General features: G+C 43.5%; 1 protein-coding gene across 2 annotated transcripts in view; it reads right to left on the reverse strand.

Annotated features, from left to right (window-relative positions):
• The window catches only part of GRK6 (G protein-coupled receptor kinase 6), a 41,242-nt gene extending 23,113 nt beyond the window's left edge, over positions 1 to 18,129 (reverse strand). The window contains exons 1-7 of one of the 2 annotated variants that reach the window (XM_075209179.1): positions 18,050 to 18,129; positions 16,966 to 17,061; positions 16,244 to 16,356; positions 16,081 to 16,158; positions 5,812 to 5,912; positions 5,539 to 5,631; positions 5,396 to 5,459 (exon numbers count right to left, since the gene is read on the reverse strand). In XM_075209179.1, the coding sequence (XP_075065280.1) occupies positions 5,396 to 5,459; positions 5,539 to 5,631; positions 5,812 to 5,912; positions 16,081 to 16,158; positions 16,244 to 16,356; positions 16,966 to 17,017 (501 nt within the window). In that variant the 5' untranslated portion in view covers positions 17,018 to 17,061; positions 18,050 to 18,129. The other variant, XM_075209178.1, reaches the window with a different exon arrangement.
• Between the last annotated feature and the right edge of the window lie 5,691 nt (positions 18,130 to 23,820).

Consider the following 23,820-nt stretch of genomic DNA (forward strand, 5'->3'; position numbering starts at 1 on the left):
GGAAAGAAAAGAGGATTTATGTACTTACGTTAAATCAGTTTCTCTGATTCCGTCTGGGGGACACTGCTTACCATGGGGTTGTGGAGGGGAGCACGGGAGTTGGCACCTAGCTAGTTAACTTTAGCACTGCTGACAGACCCCTCCCCTCTACAATTCCCCTGCCTCTTCCTGTCAGTTAATTAAAAAGCCCCAAGGAGAAAGGTCAATCAACCAAGATAATACAGAGGAAAAGCAGAAGGGAGGGATCGCAGTGTCCCCCAGACGGAATCAGAGAAACGGATTTAACATAAGTACATAAATCCTCTTTTCTCTTTCATCCAGTCTGGGGGACACTGCTTACCATGGGGACGTTCTAAAGCAGCCCCCTAAGGGTGGGACCACTCTGAAAGCCCCGCACGTAGAGCACTACGAGCGAAATTTGCATCCGCAGATGCAAATACATTAAACTGATAAAATTTTGTAAAGGTGTGGACAGAGGACCAGGTGGCTGCCCTGCAAAGCTGGTCTGCAGAAGCTCCATTCCTTGCTGCCCACGAAGCCCCTACCGATCTGGTGGAATGGGCCGTAAGTCTCTGGCACAGGACGGTTAGCCTTTATGTAAGCTTGCTTAATGGTTGCCGTAATCCATCTTGCAATGGACTGTTTTGAGGTTGGCCAGCCTGTCTTATTAGAATCATAAAGAATCTGTACGTCTAATCTGAGAAGTTCCTATGACATAAATGCGGAGAGCCCTAACCACATCTAACTTTTCCATAAACTGTTGATCCGAATGGGAAGTAGATGAAAAGACCGGAACTACAATTTCCTGGTTCAGATGGAAAGCCGAAACTACTTTTGGAACGAAGGAAGGGAGGGTTCTTAACACCGCTCTGTCCTTGTGGAAACCAGATATGGTTCCCGGCAAAACAGAGCTCCTAATTCAGAAACCCTACGTGCAGATGCAATAGCTAAAAGAAAGACGACCTTCCAGGTAAGACACCTAAAATCTGCCGAAGGTAATGGCTCAAAAGGAGGCCCTTTAAGCATATCCAGTACCACGTTAAGATCCCATGGTGCTGTGGGCGGAACGTAAGGAGGCCGAATATGAAAGACTCCCTGAAGAAAAGTCCTGACGTCTGGCAAGTCCGCTAACTTCAGGTGAAAGAAAACTGAAAGTGCTGATACCTGAACTCTTAATGAACCTAAACGGAGCCCTGCTTCCAGCCCATCCTGAAGAAAAGCCAATAAGCGAGGGAGACGAAAGGAAGATGTGCGACCGGACTTATTTTCGCACCATCTAATATAGGCTCGCCAAATACGATGATAGATGCGAGCCGAAACCGGTTTTCGAGCTTGCAGCATAGTGTTCACTACACTGGGGGGGAAAAACCCCTAGCTCTCAAGAGGCTGGCTTCAACAGCCATGCCGTTAAACTGAGCTGAGGTAAATTCTGGTGACGAAAAGGGACCTTGGAGAAGAAGGCAGTCTCTTGACGGAAGACGATATCCTTGTCCTACCGCCATGGATATTATGTCTGCGTACCACACTCGACGCGGCCATGAGGGAGCTATTAGAATCACCGGCCGACCGCCCTGCCTCACTCGTCTGAGTACTCGAGGAAGCATGGGAATCGGGGGAAACAGATAACCCAACCTGAATTCCCATGACATGGACATCACGTCCACCGCTACCGCTAAGGGGTCTCTTGCCCTTGCGCAAAACCTGTGAACTTTTTTGCTGTGTCTGGAGGCCATGAGATCTATATCCGGAAGACCCCACCTCTGAACTAGAGACTGAAATACTTCCGGGTGGACCACTCCCCTGGCATCATCGCATTACGACTGAGGTAAATCGGCCTCCCAATTTTTTATTCCTGGAATGAAGACCACCAAGATTGCTGGAACATACTGTTCTGCCCAAAGGAATATCTGAGCTGCCACCTCGCATTGCAGCTGCACTCCTGGTTCCTCCCTGTCTGTTGACATATGCCATATTGGCATTGTCGGACTGAACCCTGACTGGGTGGCCCTGAAGAAGAGTCTGGGCCCCCCGGAGAGCTAAAAGAATTGCCTTCAACTTTAATGTGTTGATTGATAAGGCTGATTCCTGAACTGACCAGAGCTGCTGGAGCCTGAGGTGCAGGACTACCGCCCCCCAACCTCTCAGGCTGGCGTCTGTTGTGGCTATGATCCATGACCATGGAGCAAAAGACCTGCCCACCGCCATGTGATCCTGATTCAGCCACCACTGGAGCAATTCTCTTGCCCTCGGAGACAGCGAGATCCTCTGGAGATCCAAACGTAGGTGGGATCCTGACCATTTGGTCAACAGAGCCCACTGGAAGCACCGAGAATGAGCTCGACCAAAGGATATGGTCTCGAAGGAGGCCACCATCTTTCCCAGCAGCCGCATGCACAAGTGAATTGAGGGGCTGGGAGAAGACAAGACCTGAGATGCTCTATTCCGAATTGAACTGATCTTCTCGGCAGGCAGGAACCCCTTTTGCTGACTGGTGTCCAGGATGAGCCCTAGGAAAACCATGCGTTGACACAAAACCACCTGGGATTTCTTTAAGTTTATCAGCCACCCATGGCTCTCGAGAACCACCAAGCTGACGTAAGCAAATCTCTGAGGAGGATTTGATGAGCAGATCGTCCAAATAAAGCATGACCTGAACTCCCTTTAAGTGAAGACACGCTGCCATCACTGACATGATCTTTGTGAAGACCCTCGGAGCTGTGGAGAGGACGAAGGGAAGGGCCCGAAACGGATAGTGGGAGGACCCCACTGTGAATCTTAGGAGAGACTGATGGTCGCTCCAAATGGGAACGTGGAGGTATGCGTCCTTTATGTCTATGGAAGCCATAAACTGATCCTTCTCTAAGCCGTTTATTACCGACCTCAGGGATTCCATCAGAAATCTGTTCACCCGTAAGTGCACATTTAAGTTCTTTAGGTTTAAAATGGGTCGAAAGGACCCGTCGGGCTTCTTGACCAGAAACAGATTTGAACAAAACCCTTTTCCCTTCTGGGACCCTGCAAATGACCCTTTGCGAAAGAAGAGAGGCGACACAAGCCTGTATTGCCTGTCTTCTTGTTGGATCTCGGGGTTACAAAGAAACGATGTGGTACCAGACCCAGCAGGTCTATCATGTACCCACTTGATATAATGCCCCGAATCCAAGGGTCTTGGGATGACGCTGCCCACTGTTCCTGAAACAAAGACAGAGCCTCGAGCATTTGGTTGTCTACCTCTAAAGGACTGTCCTCTAGGCAAGGAGGTCCCCCTAAAGGGCTGACGAAAGGAGCTGAACCGAGGGCCCCGGCCCCTACCTGAGAATACAGGCAAAGAAGTGCTTTTGCCCCCTGTTGCCTGGGAAATCATAGTATCCAATTCCGGGCTGAACAAACCTGCTGCTGAAAAGGGAATGGTTTCAACTGACTTTTTGATTCCGAATCTCCTTCCCAGGATTTCAGCCATAACGTTCTTCTTGCTGAAATAGATGCAGCCTGAATAGAGGAGGACATAGAGGATGTGTTCTGGGCTACCTCATAAAGGTACCCCGATGCCTCTTTCAAATGTAAAGCCGGGGGAAGTAAATCAGAGTCCTGTAAAGCCTCTGCCAGTTGATTTGCCCATGCTTCCATGGCTCTAGCAACCCAAGCTGAAGCAAATGTGGGTCTAAAGGAAGAACCCGCTGCTACAAATATAGAACTCAGCTGGGATTCCACTCAGCTGGGATTCCACTCAGCTGGGATTCCACTCAGCGATCATTGGCTGAACCTGGGACTGGAAGTAAAGTGTGTCCGGCCAAACGGGCTACTGGAATATCCACCTTAGGAATACACTCCCAGCGAGCCACGTCTTCCTCCTGCAATGGATACAGGAAAGAGAACCTTCTGGGAACAGAGAACCTTCTATCAGGCTGTTTCCAGGCTCCCTCTGCAATATCTCCGAGTTCTACAGAAGAGGGAAAACAGATAGCCTTCCTTTTGGCCTTCTTAAAAAGACTTCTGTCTCTAGGACTAGGATCCTCCGGTTCTGGGAAGTCCAACGCTTGTCTTACCGCTAAAACCAAATCTTTAATAAATTGGCTTTTAGTGTTCTCTTCCTGCTCCAAAGGTTGAACCTGATCAGGATCAGAATTTGTTTCCCCTTGCTCCTCTGAAAACCCCTCAGAATCTGAAAGGACCATAAGGGGATTAGCGGATCTAAGCCGCTTCCTTTTAGCAGGCGGGTTGTCTGGGGATTCAAGTAACTGGTTTAGTTTGTCCAAACGTTTTATAAATGCTGCGGACCATGCTGGTTCTGTGGGAACAGGGGGCTGGTCCGTAAGCAAAGAGGAAGGTCCTGGTATAGACGTTCCAATAGGACCTGTGGTAGCAGGGAGGCCCAAAGGTGTACTAGCATTATTAGCCGCCGAGGCTGCCACACTAGATAGCAACTGAGTAGATTGTGAGATCATCTGTGCTAAAGAGACCGACTGTGTCAGGGAGGCCACCCAGGCCGGTTCCTCCGTCAGTGGGGCTGGAATATGCTGGGATTGCGCAGGGGGGGGGGGGGGACCCCTGCTTCGCAGACAGAGTAGAGCGCCGGTTATCGGGGAGGCTCCAAGAGTGACAGCGGTCCGGAGAGACCGTTTGTCACTCTCTATTCAGGCACCCTATTCATTTCTCTCTGTCAGTGAGAGCCTCTGGCTCATCTGACAGAATAGTGCCTGCGCTGCTATTCTGGGAGTGTGTTCTCTATAATAGAACACACTCCCAGGTCTGCCACCTAGATAAAAGATCCTAAAGACTAATAAAAATGATAAATAAATAGTCAAAATTACATGCAGTAGCTAAAACACTGCCCAACTCCATGGGCACCTAAAAAAAACTAACAGGAAGAGGAAGAGGCAGGGGGATTGTAGAGGGGAGGGGTCTGTCAGCAGTGCTAAAGTTAACTAGCTAGGTGCCAACTCCCATGCTCCCCTCCACAACCCCATGGTAAACAGTGTCCCCCAGACTGGATGAATGAGAAAAAAAAAAAATGATTTCCGACCACTTCATATTTTTGTCATTTCAGGGTGTGGCTGATTTTCGGAATTTGTGCCATTTGTAGACCAGTCAGTTCAGAAACACAAAGAGCAAATGAGGTCTGTATTCTGGTCTAATGTATTAAAGCTACTAAGAAATGCTTCCACTCCCTCTCATAATAATGTCAGCTTTCTAAATAAACCAGTCATAGTGAAACACTTTCACACTGTCTACAGGGATAATGCTTACTCTTTCCCCAATCACCAGATTCTTCATTTAAAACATGCAATTTTTACAATAACCATTGTCATTGATAGCAGGAGATAATTCTGAAGAGGCTATAGAGAAAACATATTAGGTGTAAAGAAGAAAGGTAGTCAGTCAGTTCTTAGCTTACCTCTCCAAAACCCCCTTTGCCCAGAACTCTGTACTGGCGAAATGTATTCTTTGTGATCATCTCCCTGTGAACAATTGTAAGCAGAGCATGAGAAAAGGGCACGGTCACACCAATGGGTTGCTGTATATAGCATTACCTCTCACCTCTCCATCCATTTCCACTGCAAAAAGCGGTTGTAATATTGGCTATCAAGGTAATCTGAAAATGGAGCCATGCTAAGGAAGTCATGGACTAGTCTGAAAGAAAGAAAATGTTACCACAAATAGGAAAGGTTTGATATTCTTGTCCCTGACCCAGCCATCAGTCATGGCACCTTTGAGTCAGTTTCCCTTATATTACCACTGCTACTGTACAAATTGCCCTACCCCCCAAAACACATGTCGTGCACCACCTATGTACCCTCTCTCATAGCTTACTTGGAGGAGTCTTTAAAAAGTTCTTTGCATGGATTGTTTTCCAAGCTCTCTGTGCAACCGATTACTAGTTGCTCAGGGACCTCTGTGATGTAATCTTCACTCTAGATTTAAAGAAGAAAAAAAGAAAAAAAAAAAAAAAAAAAAAAAGGGAAGAGTAGACTTATGTAACTAGCAACACACAAGGTATACACAATACATTGTTTAATCACAACTGTACCGAGTTGTCAAACCATAGAATATTACATTAGACACATTGGGTGAAGACATCTATAACGGACAACAGATTTAACACAGCAGTCCCAAATGACTTATTTTACTTAAATAAAAGTCATGCGATATCACAGGGGGACAGGGAGGATTTTATAGGGCACAGGGCAGACGGAGCTCAGAGGGGTGTTCCAAAGTCTCTCTGCTGGCTGTGGTTGCTAGTAGTAACATGACACTGTAAACCCTGCAGAATTATAAATTAATCTGAAGTAAAAAGTAAAATTGGGGGGGGAATAGGGGTTAAAACAAAACACCATTGATGTCAGTGATGAAAATCAAACAAAAAAAATCCTATCTTTTTTCTTCCCCATGGAATTGCTGCTTCAAATAAGACAAATTAATAAAACCACCACCAAGTCAGAAATATTGTGTAAAAGAGAATCACATCAATGTGATATACACTTTCTGGAAATCATCATCATCATTTATTTATATAGCGCCACTAATTCCGCAGCGCTGTACAGAGAACTCATTCACATCAGTCCCTGCCCCATTGGAGCTTGGTCTAAATTCCCTACGACAGACAGACACTAGGGTAAAAAAAAATATTTTTTTATTGCAGCCAATTATCCTACCAGTATGTTTTTGGAGTGTGGGAGGAAACCGGAGTAACCTGGAGGAAACCCATGCAAACACAGGGAGAACATACAAACTCCACACAGATAAGGCCATGGTCGGGAATCGAACTCATGACCCCAGTGCTGTGAGGCAGACGTGCTAACCACTAGGCCACTGTGCTGCCAACATATAAATAGCCAGAATCCTGAAAATCAAATCATGTGCGTATTCACAGAGAAGTTATTCTATTGTTTGTGCATGTACAATTTAAGTTTTAAGTCAAAGCCAATCTTTGTAATTAAATGCAGGACAACGTCTTACATCACCACTTTTCAATTCACAGTTGTAACCAATTATTAGGCAATTCACATATATCAAACAAGTTAACCCGTGCATGATACTCATGCATTCTAGTCAAATCAAGCTACTTAAGGTGTTAAAAAGGTTCTTGTCATGCATTTGGGCCATAGCCCAGGCCTCCTCAGGGGAAGAGCGTTACTTCCCGACGTAAGCGCCCTTTTTTAACGTGGTTTTGTCCACATGTCACCACCTCATCCTTCATCTTCATCGCCACATCTATCCAGATGTCTATCCAGACACAGGGATCTCTCTCAGCGGTCCTGAGTATCACACTCCTCTCACTCTGTCACCCCCGGCAACCACTCCCCACTGTCACCCCCGGCAACCACCAACCACTCCCAACTGTCACTTCTCCTTCAAGAAATATATATATATTTTTAAATCTTTATAAACACTTTTAACAATTAACAAATTAAATTAACAAATTAAAAACATCTTAGTATACCAAATTTCAGCCCTTTCTGTATTTTTTTTTCCCACACACACTAAGAATTTAGTAGGTCAGTGTATAACTCCGCCCAGCAGGTGGCGCTGCAGCTTGGTTTTATTTTTTCCACACACACACACACAGACAGACAGACTAACACACGCCACTAGACATTTATATATTAGATAGCTGGAAAACAAATCTGCATTTCCGGCATGGAGACCTTGCTGGGACACACCTTCCCATTTATTAATAGGCGGACATACAGTTTAAAAAATAAAATAAATAAAACATAAATGAAATGTGGTTGTACCAGGTAAGATAGCTCAAACAGCATGTAGTTTGAGCTCGCTCATCTGTTAGAAAGGGTAATAAAAAAAAAAAAAAGTCTGCCTTCCCTTAAATTAGCTAGACAGCCCAGTATCGGGCCAGGTCTTCTATGGGGGCAGTTGGTAACAGTCCACTGCTGATTAGAACTGGGCTCCTTCTAGTACCAGAGGAAAATGGTTTAAAGAGTAGAGTGACAACCTGTAGTGACACAAGTGCCAGCATGCACATGGGCATAAATACACTTGCATGCCACAAGCATCCAATATAAGGGACGCCCAATACTTACCTAAAATATTATTCTTCTCTTGGTCTGCCAAGACTTTAGGTAACTATGGGGGTAACTTATATTTGTAATTGTTGTAGCACTTCACTTACACCCATGTGCATACTGGTTCCACAAGCAGCAGCATACAATACTACTCATGGGCTCTCAGTGCATGATGGCACTTTCAGTGCCAGAATAGGCTGTCACCCTACTTTTAAATAGTAAATATTTTAACACTGGAATCCAACAGCCAGGGGTATAAGTGCTAATCTGCATTGGACTGTACTCTCAAGGCGAGAGCCTCCCACCCATCTATAGCCTGTGTCCTTTGCTAAGCAGGATGTGCTCTTTAGTTAATTTAAGGAAGGGGGTACTTTTTTTTTTTAATTATTTCAGAAGATAATTGGGAAGAAGGCTCCCACATGGTTTGTTAAACTGGGAAGAGGTCATCCCGCGAGGTACTCCACATAGCCAAACCACAACGTAAATCTAGATGTTTCAAATCAGGTATGATCTAAACGACATGTAGTTTAGAGGTTTGCAAACCATCACACATTGGATGCAGTTTCAGTTTTAACCCTCCAAAACAACAGGATGATAAATACTGCAGTTGGATCTGAAAAGCGCATCAGAAGTGAAATGTTGCAGTCTGCAAACTGCACTTTAATTCATGCCATGTTAAGTGTTCTTTACAAAAGTGCAGGCCTGCAGAGAAATGCTGCTTTGTGACATCACGCACCTATTTTGCATGAATGACTGTAGCATTTGCAAGCCAAAGTGGTTACATCTGCTGGGGCACATCTTCTAATGGGAGGAGCTAGACAAATCAGTATATTCCCTGCCGAGTGCAGGCTAGGCACATAAACATACAGAATTATTCATTATAAGGCAGACAGGAGATATAATGTTGCGATTTAAATGGAGTGGAGAATGAACACTTATGGGGGATGTTTCCTATTTAGTTGTGCTTTGCCAATACTTTTAATGGAACGCCTTTAACACCTGCAGGTGCACTTAAGGGAAGGCACATTTCAACTTAAAAAAAACAACCACACAAAAAGCGACACGTGATTGATTTAAAACCATAAATGAGGCTATGCCAATCAGTATTTTAGGAAAAAAGCGGAAGAGTTTAAAGTTCGTCTTAAAGTTGTACTAGAATGGATCCTCATTTTTTTACAATTTCCACTTGAAAAAAAACACAACTAAAGTTTAAGATGCAGTATACAAAATATTTATCTTCATCAGTACCAACAGCAATATAGTTAAAAGCAACAACATGCTCTTCCCAGAAATCAGCGCTTGTAACCTTAAAGTGGGAAAAAGCATAGTGTATGTAGTAACTCACTTGAAACAAACTTACAAGTAAAGGGTCTGAGAAATAGCAGATGCCTGTGAGCAAGCATCCAAATTTAGGTTTTAATTTGGTAAAAAAATGGTACCTCTCACCAACTCAATTACAGCAGTCCTTGTGCGGGCTAAAGGAACAGTAGTGAGAGCAGCTTATTAGTTCATTAAGAATTAGTAACATCTGTTTGATAGAAACTGGTGCAATCACTAAAGCAGGGATGCATGAAATGGCTCAGCGACATTGGTAGTTCCTAGTAAACCGCTGAACTGCTTTCTCAAGACTATTGGTTCAGCCCACAAAACCACTGTGTGTAGGTCAGTGTTCCCTCTAAGCTGAGCAATCTGGAAAGGAAAGAGTTAAAAGGTCACTAGTGAGGGTTCCACCAGAAAGGTTTGCATTCACAATCTGCATGATGTTTCCTAGTAAGATACAGGTTTAACTCTATCATTTCCAGATTGCTCAGCTTAGAGGGAACACTGGTGTAGGTGACTAAAGCATTTCAACTAGACATCACTAAAGTCAGGATTAGGATCGCTCTAAAAACAGAAATTTTATACTTCATTAAATCCATTTCTGATTCCATTTGGAGGACACTGCTTACCTTAGGTGCTGAAGTACCCACTAATTCTAAAACAGTTTAAATTCAGCTCCTCCTCTTACTGGACATACTCTCTAGGCCTTCTTTATTACGAGTAAGGAAGGGAAAAAAGATACACTAGTCGGTACTTTCTTGGGACCGTTATGGAGTCCACTAGGAACATCTTTGGATCCATTGTTCATGCATATTACCAAGCTACTTTGTGGTTCAGCCGAGAGGCCATCATATCAACCTCCGATTGACCCCACCTCCATAATCTGGTTGAGGACCTCCGGTTGACGAGACAAATATGCAGGATGAATGGCATGCCGGCTCAGGAAGTCAGCCTCCAACTGTGCACCCCTGGGATTAATACAGCAGAGATCGCTGGAAAACATCGTTCCATCCTAGCAGAATTTCTTGGCCATTTCCTTAATTACAGAAGGGCTACTGTTGCCTCCCTATTTGTTTGTTTGTACCACAACCATGGCAATGCATAGCTGCACTCTAATGGGTCTGCCCCTTAAGAGGGACTGACAGATGCAAATCTTAAAACTTCATGCTGTCCACCCGATGCATGTTAAGGGAATTCAGATTCAGGATTACCTGAAAAGTCAAGTCCGATTTCTGCAAAAGAAATACGTTTGAGTAATAACAAAAAAACCTTCTGCTTTTCGGGACTAGGACAGTCACTCTGAATGAGACTAGGAAATTGATGGCCACCTGAAGAACCAATCTCCTGTTCCAGTCTCTTGAAAGGGCCATGGAAAAGAACAGACTGGGCAGAGATCCAAGAAAAACTTTCTATAATGCCTCTGGCCCTCAAATCTATAGATCGGATTCATTGGTCCTGAAAGGGCAAAAGACGGGCTCCCACCACAGATTTTTTTTTTTTTATCAGTGAGGAAGAACACGTCATGTCATCTGTTTTTCAGCAGGCTTGGGATCTGGACACTTGCCTAGCCCAGCTTGCTTACTCATTTGAGGAGACATTCTTTTACCACCAAACGAAGTTCCCATTGTTTTCCCACCAAAAATTAAAGGGCCTAAATCTCTCTAGGCTTTGAAACACTGACTGGGAGGAAAGAGTTCTTTCCTTCTGTGGCCTGTCCAATTCTGGGCCAAAGAGGACAATCCCCCTCAAATGGTAAATGTCCAGAGTTATTTTGGACTCTGTATCCGAATCCTAGGACCAAAGACAAAGAGTGCATATGGCTGCTACCACCAAGGTCAACATTCTGGATAGACTGAGACCAGTGTGAAAAAAAAATGTGTCCCCTTAAATACTCCAACACTTCTGATCTGGATGTTCCAAATTGTATGCACTCAATTTGTTCAGTCAATTTTTTATATGGTCATATGAAGTTGATCCAAATGTTTGTATTAAGTGTAATACCACCTATAATACAATTTGTATGCAGTTTAAATAATTTGGTTGGATATAGAACTAGTAGCCATCCTTTCCTAACTTCTTCCCAGCATGACTCATCCAGAGGGGGACCCAGGTCCTTGTCCCATTCCTGCCCTGAGAGTCAAATGTTGTTAGCTCAAGCAGCCAGTTATAAATGGAGGAGGTCATACCTCTGGCGAGCGGGGAGCACAGACAGATGCTCAAAAAAAAAAAAAAAAAAAAAAAAAAAGAGTCAGAATCAGTGAGTATCTGCCAGGCAGAAAGACATAAGAAAATGTATATTATTTTTGTATATCCAATATAGAGGCCCATGTATTAATAATGAGCAGGCAATGGATCACCCTGATCCCCAGCGAGAAACCAACTGTGGAAACAGGGAGAGGAGGATCCGATAGAGAAATTGGGTTTGTTCCATAAAGGAAACAAGGGAGACATATGGGAGGACAATTTAAATTTGGTCTTGCAAAACTCCTAAATAGCTAAGCAGTTCATCCAAAATGTTTATGTGCCTGTTAAGTCTATATTTGAAATAAGCAGAATCAAAAGGGTACTGCTCACACAGTTGATTTGATCAAATATTTTTCTCAATTTGAATCAAGTATTTAAAGTAAGGACGTACAAAGGGAGTGCATATGATGGCAAGTACCAGAAGTGTTATCAAAACAGAGGTTGAGGTGTTCACCGAATGGTTAAGATATTATTCAATGTAATGTTGGAACAATCCTAAAGTGAAATACTAAACTAGATATAGAATATATTTTACTAGAATCCACAACATAAGAAATGAGCAGATATCCATTCCAGCATGACATATGGAGAAAGAAAAAAACCATCAATTTATGGGATCTGTCAGCTGACTATCAGGACTCATTGAGGAGGCAGTATCCATTTATGAATGGATGCATATAATTTTTCAGTTTATGAATTTATAGATTGGTCATCAATTGGTGATACACTGGAAGTGCTGCTTAGATGCACAATATCTCTAAATCAGACACAGTCACTAATAAGAGACTGGATTAAAAGAAATTAATTAATGAAATCTAAAAGTATCCCAAGTTCAGAGCAAGAAGAAAAAAAAAAAAAAGCATAGAGACAAGCTTCTGGCACCACTGAGGAGATGAGTAGCCTGTGAGTTCTGGTGGGCTTCTCAGTCAGCAAAGCCCGCCAAAGAGGGGGTGCTTCTACTGGGGAAAGTACCTCCCCATTGGCACAGTACAAATATGGCGCAGTCCATAGAACAGTTCCCCCTGTCGAGTTTGTCTCTAGTGTACCTTCATAGTAGCTCCCAACAGTCATCGGAGATACTTGGCTATCTTCTGATGCAGGAACCGGGAGCTTGGGGGAACCTCAGCAAGCCCTGTACCAGCATGTCAAAGGAAGAGACTAGAGCTGTTTATCTTGCCATCACAGCTCCCGGAGTGCATTTGTGTGCGCGTCATCATGAGGACCCTTCTAGGAGTCATATGTGTGAGGAGGCAGTAGCGGCAGGGAAGCGCCTAACTTGAGCTAATGCATGCACTTTATACAGCATTGTTCATAGAGAACACCACTACTACAATAAAAGTAAAAAAAGAACTTACAGAGCGGCTTGATCACCTAAAGAAAAGTGCCCTACAACATAATGGGGAGGTGTGTCAATTTAAACAGTTTAGAAATAGTGCCTACTCCAGCACCCTCTATATCGCAAGACTAGTACCCCAATGTGAAAGAAACAAACAAACAAACATTACGGGTTGAATGGTCATGATATTTACATGTCAATGTCTAAAGCTGGGTACACACTACAGGTTTTTCAGCTGGTTATCGAGCCAATCACACGATAAACAACTGTTAGGTCGCATTAGTGTGTACACTCCCACGATCATGTTTTATCGTACCAAAGTACATGGTGTTTGATTTGATTTTATAAAAACAGACTAAAAAGCACCATCAACAATGTTGGGCAAAACCTGAAATGTGTATGCACTCACAACCAGCAATGTAGGCAATTTACAGAAACACGATCTTTTTAGCAGATGGGCAGCACAGTGGCTTAATTGTTAGCACTTCTACCTTACAGCACTGGGGTCCTGAGTTAAATTCCCTACCACGGCCTTATCTGTGTGGAGTTTGTATGTTCTCCCCGTGTTTACGTAGGTTTCCTATGGGCGCTCCGGTTTCATCCCACACTCCAAAAACATACTAGTAGGTTATTTGGCTGCTATCAAATTGTCCTTAGTCTCACTCGGTCTGTGTGTATAAATTTAAACTGTAAGCTTATTTGGAGCAGGGACTGATGCGAGTGAGTTCTCTGTACAACGCTGCAGAATTAATGGCGTTTTATAAATAAGTGGCGATGATGGATATTACAGATGAGGAGCACAGATTTGACGGTAAATCACGTGTAGGTGTGCAAACATGAAATGGCATGCTCACCGGGACTGTCAATTGTTGGTAAAATCATTCTCTCATAGGGAAACATTTTCTGTAGCGTGTACCCAGCTTTACACGGGTGCTGAGCTATTACTTCTTAACCTTCATTTATATAGCACCAGCATACTCCACGGCGCTTTACAATTAGGAATAATCATTATAGTGAGAAGACAAGGTATTAACAGACTCAGAGGTAAGGAGGCCCAGCTTGTAAACTTACAATCTATAGTAAAATAGGAGTCTGATATAGGAGGCTAAATGTCACAAATTGCATATCTGTTTAGATTAGAAATAGCAGGGGCTGTATGATCCTGTCACCAAGAATAGGATCAACTAATGTGAGTATGGATTAGAGAAGCAGATCTTGGTGACACAGTTTAGTTTTATAAGCCATGTTTGTCTAGGAAAATGAAAGTCGAAAATGTTAACTTAAGTATATAGGCAGCATACATAGTTCATGGTTATTAGAATGTAATATTCTGTTTTGCAAACAGCAACACAATATGCTCTATGCTATCCTGCGGTAGAGTAAGTAATTACAGTAGGCGTTGGGAAGTGTTATACTGTAGTCGGGAAACATCAGCAAGACAGATAGTATTCAGAATAGTTATTGAGGCAGGTTTATGCTAAACTTTACTAAATACAATTTAATGTCCTTTGGATTGAGATAGATACATATATAAACATACATACATACATACAAGGGTGGGGTGGAGAAGGATGCCTGTGAACCAACTAGGTTAGTTAATAAATTCTAGATTAAATTACATTTTTCTTCAGCTATATAACCAACATGACACAAACTTTTTGCTTGTAAAGTTTGTTGACTTTTTTCTCACAAGAAGATTACAAGGACACAAACTCCTTTGTCAATTCAAATGTGCTCAATAACAACCATACACTGAATCTATACTGAAAATAGCAAACAGCAGCTATTGATATTGGGTGACTTTATACTGCACAACAATCCAGACTTGCATCTGAAGCAACAGTATAACTACATTTAGTATTTTTTTACTTGCATCAAAAGAAGTACAGTTTACGACCGGGAATTGATTATAAATAAGAATGCGATTTCAGCTTTTGACATTTATCAGTAATAAATCAATGTAATAAAAAAAAAAAAAAAAAAGAAGATAGAAACACACACATAGGGGCATATTCAATTCAGATTCGCAGCCACGATTCCGTGCGGCTGGCCATATAAATTGTCATTACGGGAGGGCAATATTGCGGATTTCTGTGCGCACCCCAATCCACGATGTTGTGGTACTGGGACCCGTGCGTAATCGCGGCCACGAATCGTAATTGAATATACCCCATAGAGCCTATTTTAGAGTTGGGTGAAAACTGCATTTTTTTTGCATGCCTTTTTTGACAAGTAGCACACAAGTACTGGTCAGCTTTATTGCAACACTGCAATTTAGAGTCGAGCTCAAATGTACTCCCCTCCCATCTCTAAATCTGTTCACACATTTTAAATTTGCCACACAGCATGGTTGTACTAAGGTGCATAACTACACACTAGGCTGTATAGAATACTAATGCTAAATAACGCCCATAGGGGCAGATTCAATTGGCCACGATATTCCCGAGAACATCGTGGCTGCGTTTTACTAAAAAGTAGCGCTTACGAAAAATGAGCGGTACTTTCACAAAAAATAAATAGTCGCGTAGTATCCTGGAATGGCCACGAGACACTAAGCAGCAATTTTTTTTCCCCTAGGAAAGGGGGTGGGGATTCAATTGGCTGCGTTACTGCCAATATTACGGCAGTAGTGTGCACTATTACCGATAGTACGGTAATCTTTAATGCTGTTTTTTTGCTCGCAGCTCAGGGAGCCACAAGCAGCAATCAGGGTTAAAATTACCGTATTAACAGTAATATAATTAACACTGCATTGAACGCGGCTGAATTGAACTCCCCCTTAGTGTATATACTACCTAACTACAGTGGTGTCATCTTCACAACTCTTGTGTTCTAATGTATATCCAATATGGTTAGATCTGCTCACATGCAGGTTGATCCTAGTATTCATATATTTAGAAGCATGTTCAACAATAGCAGGTTTATATTGTTCCATCATATAGTAATAAAAAACAAAAATATGTAGCAAAAAACTACATCTGAAAGTGTCACTACTGAACTGCATACATGTATCCAGAATAACCTACTTATATTATGCAAGGTTTCTAAGGATGGGCTACCGGTACACAATATACAAACAAAAAGCTAGTGTCCCCGGCAATTCTGATGAGACGGTCACTATGCATAACAAACAATATGTCCACCAATCCAATTGCTTACCATGCTTGTGAGATATTTCTCAATCAGCAGCTGACCACACTCTTTACGCTTCTCATCTGGGGACACTTCATACTCGGCCTACAAAGAAAATGGGATGTGATAATGAGATGCTTACAGCATGCAACTTAGAGATATCTATGTAATGGTATTTGTGTAGTCCTACCACAGCATCTAGAAAGTAGACACAGCGCATCAGCTCTGGACGAGTCTCACAAAACTGACGAAATAGGAGACGTCCAATCGGTTGACGGTCACAAAGACTGTGATAGTCATGTTCTAAAAGTCAGATAATCATACTGTATTGTAAAAAGAATGTTAGGCGTTCGAAGACGTCCTAATCCCACACACGTTCACTGCATTTAGGCTGGCTCAAACAAAGCAATTAGAAAGTAGCTGAATGCACAAAGTGTGGGGAGAACAAGAGGACAGTTAGGACGTTCAGAGAAACAGAGGGAACAGTGACATTTGTAATGTGAAACAGCAGCCAATATAAGCTTGCATACACTGCCACCAGACATTTATACACAGTCCAAAATTACTCCACTCATACAGTGATAACAAACAGAGTAAATAATGTTCTGGTGATCTGTATATTAATAATAAAATTAGTATGTGAACTCCAAACGCAAAAAAGCATAAACGTGCTGAAAATCACCTAGCAAAGAGATTTCACATTCACATGCGCAGATGAAAGGGCAAAAAAGTACATCACACATGTAGTTGTAGAGGAAGTGGTAAGAGGAAGCTATGCAATAATGTTAGCCAACACTACAAAGTGTGCAAAAAAAATAAATAAAAATTCTTGACGATTGCATCGATAAAGTGAACGTCTTGGGGATCTCAAACTTAGGCAGGGTTAAGGGGGAAACGGCATGGTGAACTCACCAAGTGTACGCCTCAACTCCTCACACTCACTGATATGTGGAAACTGCAACATCTGTCGCCATTTTTTGCTCTTTCCTTTTCGTTTTCCACCACCACCTGTAGATAAATGAGAGTTATGACTATTCCCCTTCTGGAATGCAGCAGAGGGCAAATTTCATGTGTGTAGGCAAATCTCTGACCATCTTTGACTAGTGCTTAAACAACTTTTATGAAAATACTATTAACATGCAAACACATGAAAATTATTTCAGTGTTTGCAAATCTCCAACATTTTGTGTTTAAATTTCCAGCACATCTTCAACACCGAATTTTGCATTTATTCATTTAAAATTAAACATATCCTTCTCTACTCTATATTAAAACTAATAGGACCTCAGAATGTTACATCACCATCTAGTTCATAGGAAGTCAAGTTATTGATAAGACTGATGTTAAGCTAACAGCCACTTAGCCATCAAGATACAAGAGCCCTCTTTGTTTTTCTAATGACCTCCTTAATGCTATTTCTCCAACCCCAGCAATAGCATTGACAGGCAAACCCTTCTTGACTGCACAAAGATGATCAAAGTCACACACAAAATATTTGCCATTAAAGAACCATCACTGAACATGTACCATGGTGTAAACATTTTACATTATCATTTGTTCAATGGATCTCAGTCATACACTTGCAGCTATCTATGCCTAGCGCTCACGCTTCAACATAAAAGTGCTGTTAAAAAAAAAATGCCACTTCTGCCACAATAAAACATACCCTAAAACACAAGTTTAAATGAAAATGTGCAATTGCCTTGCGTGTAAATATATGCCTGCACGTAACTATGCTTAGACTAGCCTACAACTTACGTCCACATTTCAAGGCATATGCAACTTTTGCTGGGCAAGCGCCGAGTCCCCCTGTAATCTCAGCCCCATGCACACACATACACACATACACACCTTCCCTGGCTTTCAGCAGCACAGTGTTGGCCACAATATTCTCGAGCTCCATAGGTCGGCCTGGCCGGGGGCTCCGAGCCTCGGGCGGCCACTCACTTTCTGTCAGACTCCCAGCACCCTACTGCCAATGACAGACCCCACCCACCTCGGCCAATCAACGTTCCGCCGCACCCCCGGACACGCCGCTGATTGGCTGAAATTTTCAATCAACATTAACTGTTTTCCTGTCCACACAGCTCCGATCACTCTCACCGCTGTCAGGGGTCTCATATAGTGGAGATGTATGGGCGGAGACTTCGGCCAGATCTGTTATATGACTGGGTAGTATGTCACTTGATCCCGCCCTTATTTTTGTTTGCGGAACCCATGGGGATACTAGTCCTGCACTATAGATCTGCTGAAAAGCGTGTAAGACGTCACGCGTGGCCATGTGTTGGTTGGCAGGTTCTGAACCGTCAGCGTGAGTGGTTGGCACAGTGACAGTGTCTTAACAGAGCAAGCAGGTGAAGCTGGACAATTGCATAGAACATCTAAGTGCGTTAGTTTCATTGTATGAGTTAGATGTAGTGCCTCGTTAAAGTGTATGTGTTGGATTGGAAAGTGTCATAGTCTAACCCCGAATTTTACGACTTGCACTGAGTGTACTGATCCCTCCTTTATTCGGTCTTTGGAATCTTGTTTAATTAATAATACAGACGGACACCTGCTTGTGCAAAATAAGATAGGTACAGTGAGCGTCCACTGTAGCTTCCTCTACCACGCAAACCCCCGGTTTCGGAATACATATCGTGTTTGAAGATGAGCTGAGCGTGGGAACATACTGTGTAAACACATTCAAATTCATGCTAGCTAGAGATATGTGGAAAATGGTATAAATAAGATATCTGCAGTATATTAGTGATTAAATACAATGTAAAAGTAAAGACAATCACGTGTTTTGGTTTTAATTTTACATTGCAGTATTTGAATACATATTTAAATGGAAAAAATAACACGCAAAAGAATGACTATTCAAATAAGTAAACGTGTTTCTATGAAACATTAAGATTTGAATAGTATGTGAAATTCTCAACACCTTTGGTTCACCACTCGTCTCAAAATGTTTCACATTTTAAACAGGTGTAACTGGGACTTTTAAGATTTATGTGATTAAGCACTTTAAAAATTGTTTATGCCACCCCCCTTTTTACCTTGCAGTGCTCCTGCTTCACTATGTCATACCTTCAACTAGTGAATGTAATTGTCCTTATTAGGACTACCTGAGCTAATAAACATCATTTGCTTCAAGAACCTGCTTTGACGACTACTTACCCTGGTGTAATTCTTTTGACCTGCCAATTAGACCCAAATCTAAACAGTTCTCCGGCTGTTCTGAGGTTTTACCCAGCATTCTAGTACTAAAGCTTTGCCCGCTACCTGCAGCTCTGGCCAGTGTGATAGACTGGGGGAGGGGGTGGAACATCCACAGCAACCCTGATCTGAAGGCAAGAGGCCAATTATACCAGCCCAGGTGTACCAGCATGGGGGTAGTCTAGCAGCAAAAGTTACCCAGAAGGAAGAGTTTCTAGGTGCTGGTGTTGGAGCCTAGTGGTGGCAGTATCGAAATTCCCTGCTACTGCTGTGTTACGGCTCACGCCCCAGGTATCAACTCCTAGACCCGCTTCAGAGGTCTTCGCCTGTAGGAACCGCTTTTCCTGTAGAGCTAGATGCGCTCACAGGTACTCTGATGCCCCCAGGTCCTGCACTCCAGCAGTAGGAGCCGATATGTGAGAACATAGCGCAGAAGAACACCAAGGTGGAGTGAAGAGTCCGACAAGTAAAATGAGGGTTGCCGGCAAACAGAAGCGTCTAGGTTCAGGCAAGAGGTCAAAAAAGGTCATGGGCAATACGGCAGTGTCGAAGTCCAAGCAAAGGGGTCCAGGTCACAGGAACAATCAGCAGCGTCTAATACAAGCAGGGGGTCAGGGTCACAGGCAGTCAATTAGAGTCTAAATCCAGGCAAAGGTCGGCAACAGGAGAGTGGAAGAATCAGAAACAGCAGGACAGTATGCTAACTAGCAGGGACTATAACCGGCAGGGAGGCTTTGCCCCTACCTGCCTTAAATACAAATGAGCACCAATAGAAAAATGGGAAAAACAGCAGGAGAGGATTAACTCAGCTGAAGCTGAATACTGATTGGTGCACGCGCCCGGCTGCTCTAGATGCCGGGACGCGGCGCTGGAGAGAATAAGCGTCCCGACCGTTGCCTTGGTAAGGGACGTCCCAGTCGTCATGATGACTCCCAGGGCGCTGGGGCAGAGAGTCGCAGAGGTGCCCGGTGCCGCCGCGGCTCGTGACATGCTGTTAGCGGGCTCAATTTGTGAGAAAAAAGGGGACGGTGGCAAAGTAAGCCCAGCCGGTTCCCAGCAACAACAGACAGCGTGGCATAGGCAGTCCATCCTGTCACAGCTTTCTGGTGGCAAGCGGTGGGATAACCCCAGGCAGTTTTTCATGCACCAGTCAGCCTAGTTATTCAGGAGAGGAATAACTGCAGCCAGGAGAACGCACAGGATATCTGATTACACCAACGTATCCAGGACAGACCTTGAGACAGTGCAGTGCCCAGAGCATTGACATCAGCGATTTGCCAAACAGCGTGGAGATAAGAGTGGCAGCGAGAGAATAGCACCTAGAGCGTGGTACCCCAGTGGAGGAAACTGATGGCGGCAGTAGCCACGGCGGTGGCCCAATTGACAACCAGGGACAAGGTGAACCAGACGCCCAGAACACAGCAAATGTTCCCAATGACAGTCTCCTTCCGCAGAGTGAACCAGTATCGCAAGTGCAGCATCGTGATGAGGGTACATTTTTGTACTAATGCAGCAGCTGGGGTCCCTGGGAGACAAACTAACTGAGGCAGAGCGGTTGCTTATTTTCAAGTTGTGGGGCAATCGGTGGGCACCACTGTGTCATCTGCTGCGCCCAGAATAGGCTCTCTCCACTAAATTTGATGACAATGTTGGAGATATTGATGCACATTTACAGGTGTTTGAAATGTCCTGTAGGTTCCATGACTTGCCCAAAAAGGAGTGTGTGAAGTATTTGGTGCCCACGCTAGAAGGTTGTGCAGTGGAAACCTATCGTGGAGTGGTCCCAGAGGACTGTGCAGACTACAATGTGGTAAAAAGGGTCCTCCTGAAGCTCTATCTTATTGCCCCGGAAACCTACCGGCAGAGGTTTTGGGACTTGGCTACAAGCACTCACATCAGCCATGAGGTATTTGCCAACCAATTATGGCAGTTGGCAATAAAATGGATTAATAGATCTGGGCCTGATTCATTACTAATCTTATCTGCCGTTTTTTGCGGATCTTACGAAAATTTTCTATGTGCATGCCCATGAAAGGGAGATAAGAAGGAAAATCCGTTGCGCAATTTTTTTAAGTTAAGATGAAAATTCTTCTTTACTGCACTTAAGAAGTTCTCCCAACACTTAAGAAAAAAGAGTTGGGAAAGGGAGGGGAATGGGCAGAGATTGGGCGGAGATTGTACTGACTTAAGACGAGTAGGCGTTTACCTCTGGATCTGTTGGATAGATAAGAAGAAATGCTCAGAGTTTTTTTTTATCTCTTTGCCTAAACTGAAGGAAGCTTTGGGTCATGTTTAAGTCCAAAGCAGCTATAGCAGCAGCGCTGAATAACGCCACTAAACTGTTCAAAAAGCATTGTTTGTGTAAAACACTCACAACTAAATATGCACAATGTACATCTTAATACACTTCACTTAAATTTATTTTATTTTATATTTATATCAAACATTAAACAATGTGTACTCTTTTTTAAAAAAAAAAAAACAACCATGGTGGTTGCACAGTTGTAATAATAAACGGCTAATAATAAATATTGAAGCCATAATAGCTTAATTTGTTAAAATTGTTCGTATAAATTGTGCAAACTTAATCGAAGCGTACTCTTGCATAAAGGACACATAGGAAATCCACACAAACATGGGGAGGATATTTCAACTCCACAGAGATAAGGGTGTGAGTTTTCAAACTCAGGTCCCCACTGTTGAAAGGTGGATTGTCTAACCATCATCATCACCATTTATTTATATAGCGCCACTAATTCCGCAGCGCTGTACAGAGAACTCATTGACGTCAGTCCCTGCCCCCTAACACACAGACACACACTAGGGTCAATTTTGTTAGCAGCCAATTAACCTACCAATATGTTTTTGGAGTGTGGGAGGAAACCGGAGCACCCAGAGGAAACCCACACAAACACGGGGAGAACATACAAACTCATTACAGATAAGGCCATGGTCAGGAATTGAACTTATGACCCCAGTGCTGTAAGGCAGAAGTGCTAACCATTACACCACCGTGCTGCCCAATAACCACTAAGCCAAAATGCAGAGAAAGAAAGAAATGCAGAGAAAGAAAGTCACTTGTTTGTTCAAAAGACCCCCCAAAAACATGTGGAGGAACCTGCAGCCTGTCCAAGTGGGACCCCTGCAGGGTGAAGGACTTAGAGACTCAAGGGCTTCAATCACTGTAGTGGGTGCCCGTCTTATCGATCCTGCCGCAGTTTTGCGGGGTTGAACTGCCAAAGTTACAGTGGCAGATGGACTGGAGAAGGAACTGCCTGTAGCAATGGTATATCTGGACTGGGAAGATGACCAGGAGTTGTGAGATGTTGCCGTTCTGAATGGCCTCCCAACCAATGTGATCTTGTGCAACGATGTTGGGGGGTGGAATTGTGAACGCATTTCTCAACTCTATTACCCGGAGCCAAGCTGCCAGACTACAGTCTTCAGGATCTACACCTGCACAACCCAACCCAAAGGAACAGACTACAGCTGCTAAAAGACAGCCATCACCTGCAACCACAGCTTCAGCCAGCCCAGAGGAAAAGACTCAAGCTGCTATTTCTTCAGGAAACAACCAGCCCTTTGCCTCTGGAAAGACTACGTCCCCTAGCAATGCAGAGGATGTTGTCTCTGGCCTATGTGATCTTGTGGGGGTGCGCGGTGATGCTCCTGCCCTTATCATTATGCCAGCTCCTGTGGTTAGTATACCTGACCACAGTGACCTTTCTTTGACAGACCCCAATTTGACTGACCCAAGTAACCCCATCATAGACCCCCCCTGCAGAGTGTCCTGACTTAGATGGTAGTGAGGGCAGCAGGAAAGAGTTCAGGGCAGCTCAGCTCTCTTGCTGAAAGGCATGAGGCGCCAAACTGGCAGCAGCCTTCCAGGTATGGAGGTGGGGAGAGTGACCTGGCGTAAAGGGTTGTTTTAACTTGTAGCTAGGAAGGTAGATGGGGATAGACCAGTCTGGGAACAAGTTCAACTGGTGGTACCATGGAGCTTTCGCGCAAAACTGATGTCAGTTGCCCACAAAATCCCTATGGATGGTCACCAGGAAAGAGACTGAACACTGAAGCACTTGACACAGAACTTTTTCTGGCTGGGAATGTCGGATGATGTCCAGACATACGAGTTATGTCTATTAAATAACGAGACTGTGATTCCACCTAGTAAACAAAGCAGTCAGAACCGGTTATAACTGCATATGTAGTAACCTTAAACCTGTCTGGACCTGCTTGACAAGCTGCAACACTCTATGACATTGAATTGATTGTGAGTCGCCATTTGGTTTGGTTGTGATTTCTGTAGAGTGACGAAAAAATGCAAAGTTTAAAAGTTATACAACGTGTCAATTTGAAATTTTTTAGTAAAATTACAGAAAACACCAACAGAATGTTTTCAAATGCTTACTACGGCCTATGGGAATGACTGTCTGTCTCGTGCCCGTGTGTTTGAGTGGCACAAAAGATTTAGTGAGGGATGTGAGAATGTCAAAGATGATGAACGCCCTGGGCTAGCTTGCACTTCAAGAAACGAAGAAAATCTAGAAAAAAATCAGTCAAATT

The sequence above is a fragment of the Mixophyes fleayi genome, chromosome 4 (assembly GCF_038048845.1).
Source record: "Mixophyes fleayi isolate aMixFle1 chromosome 4, aMixFle1.hap1, whole genome shotgun sequence".
Taxonomy (NCBI): Eukaryota; Metazoa; Chordata; class Amphibia; order Anura; family Limnodynastidae; genus Mixophyes; species Mixophyes fleayi.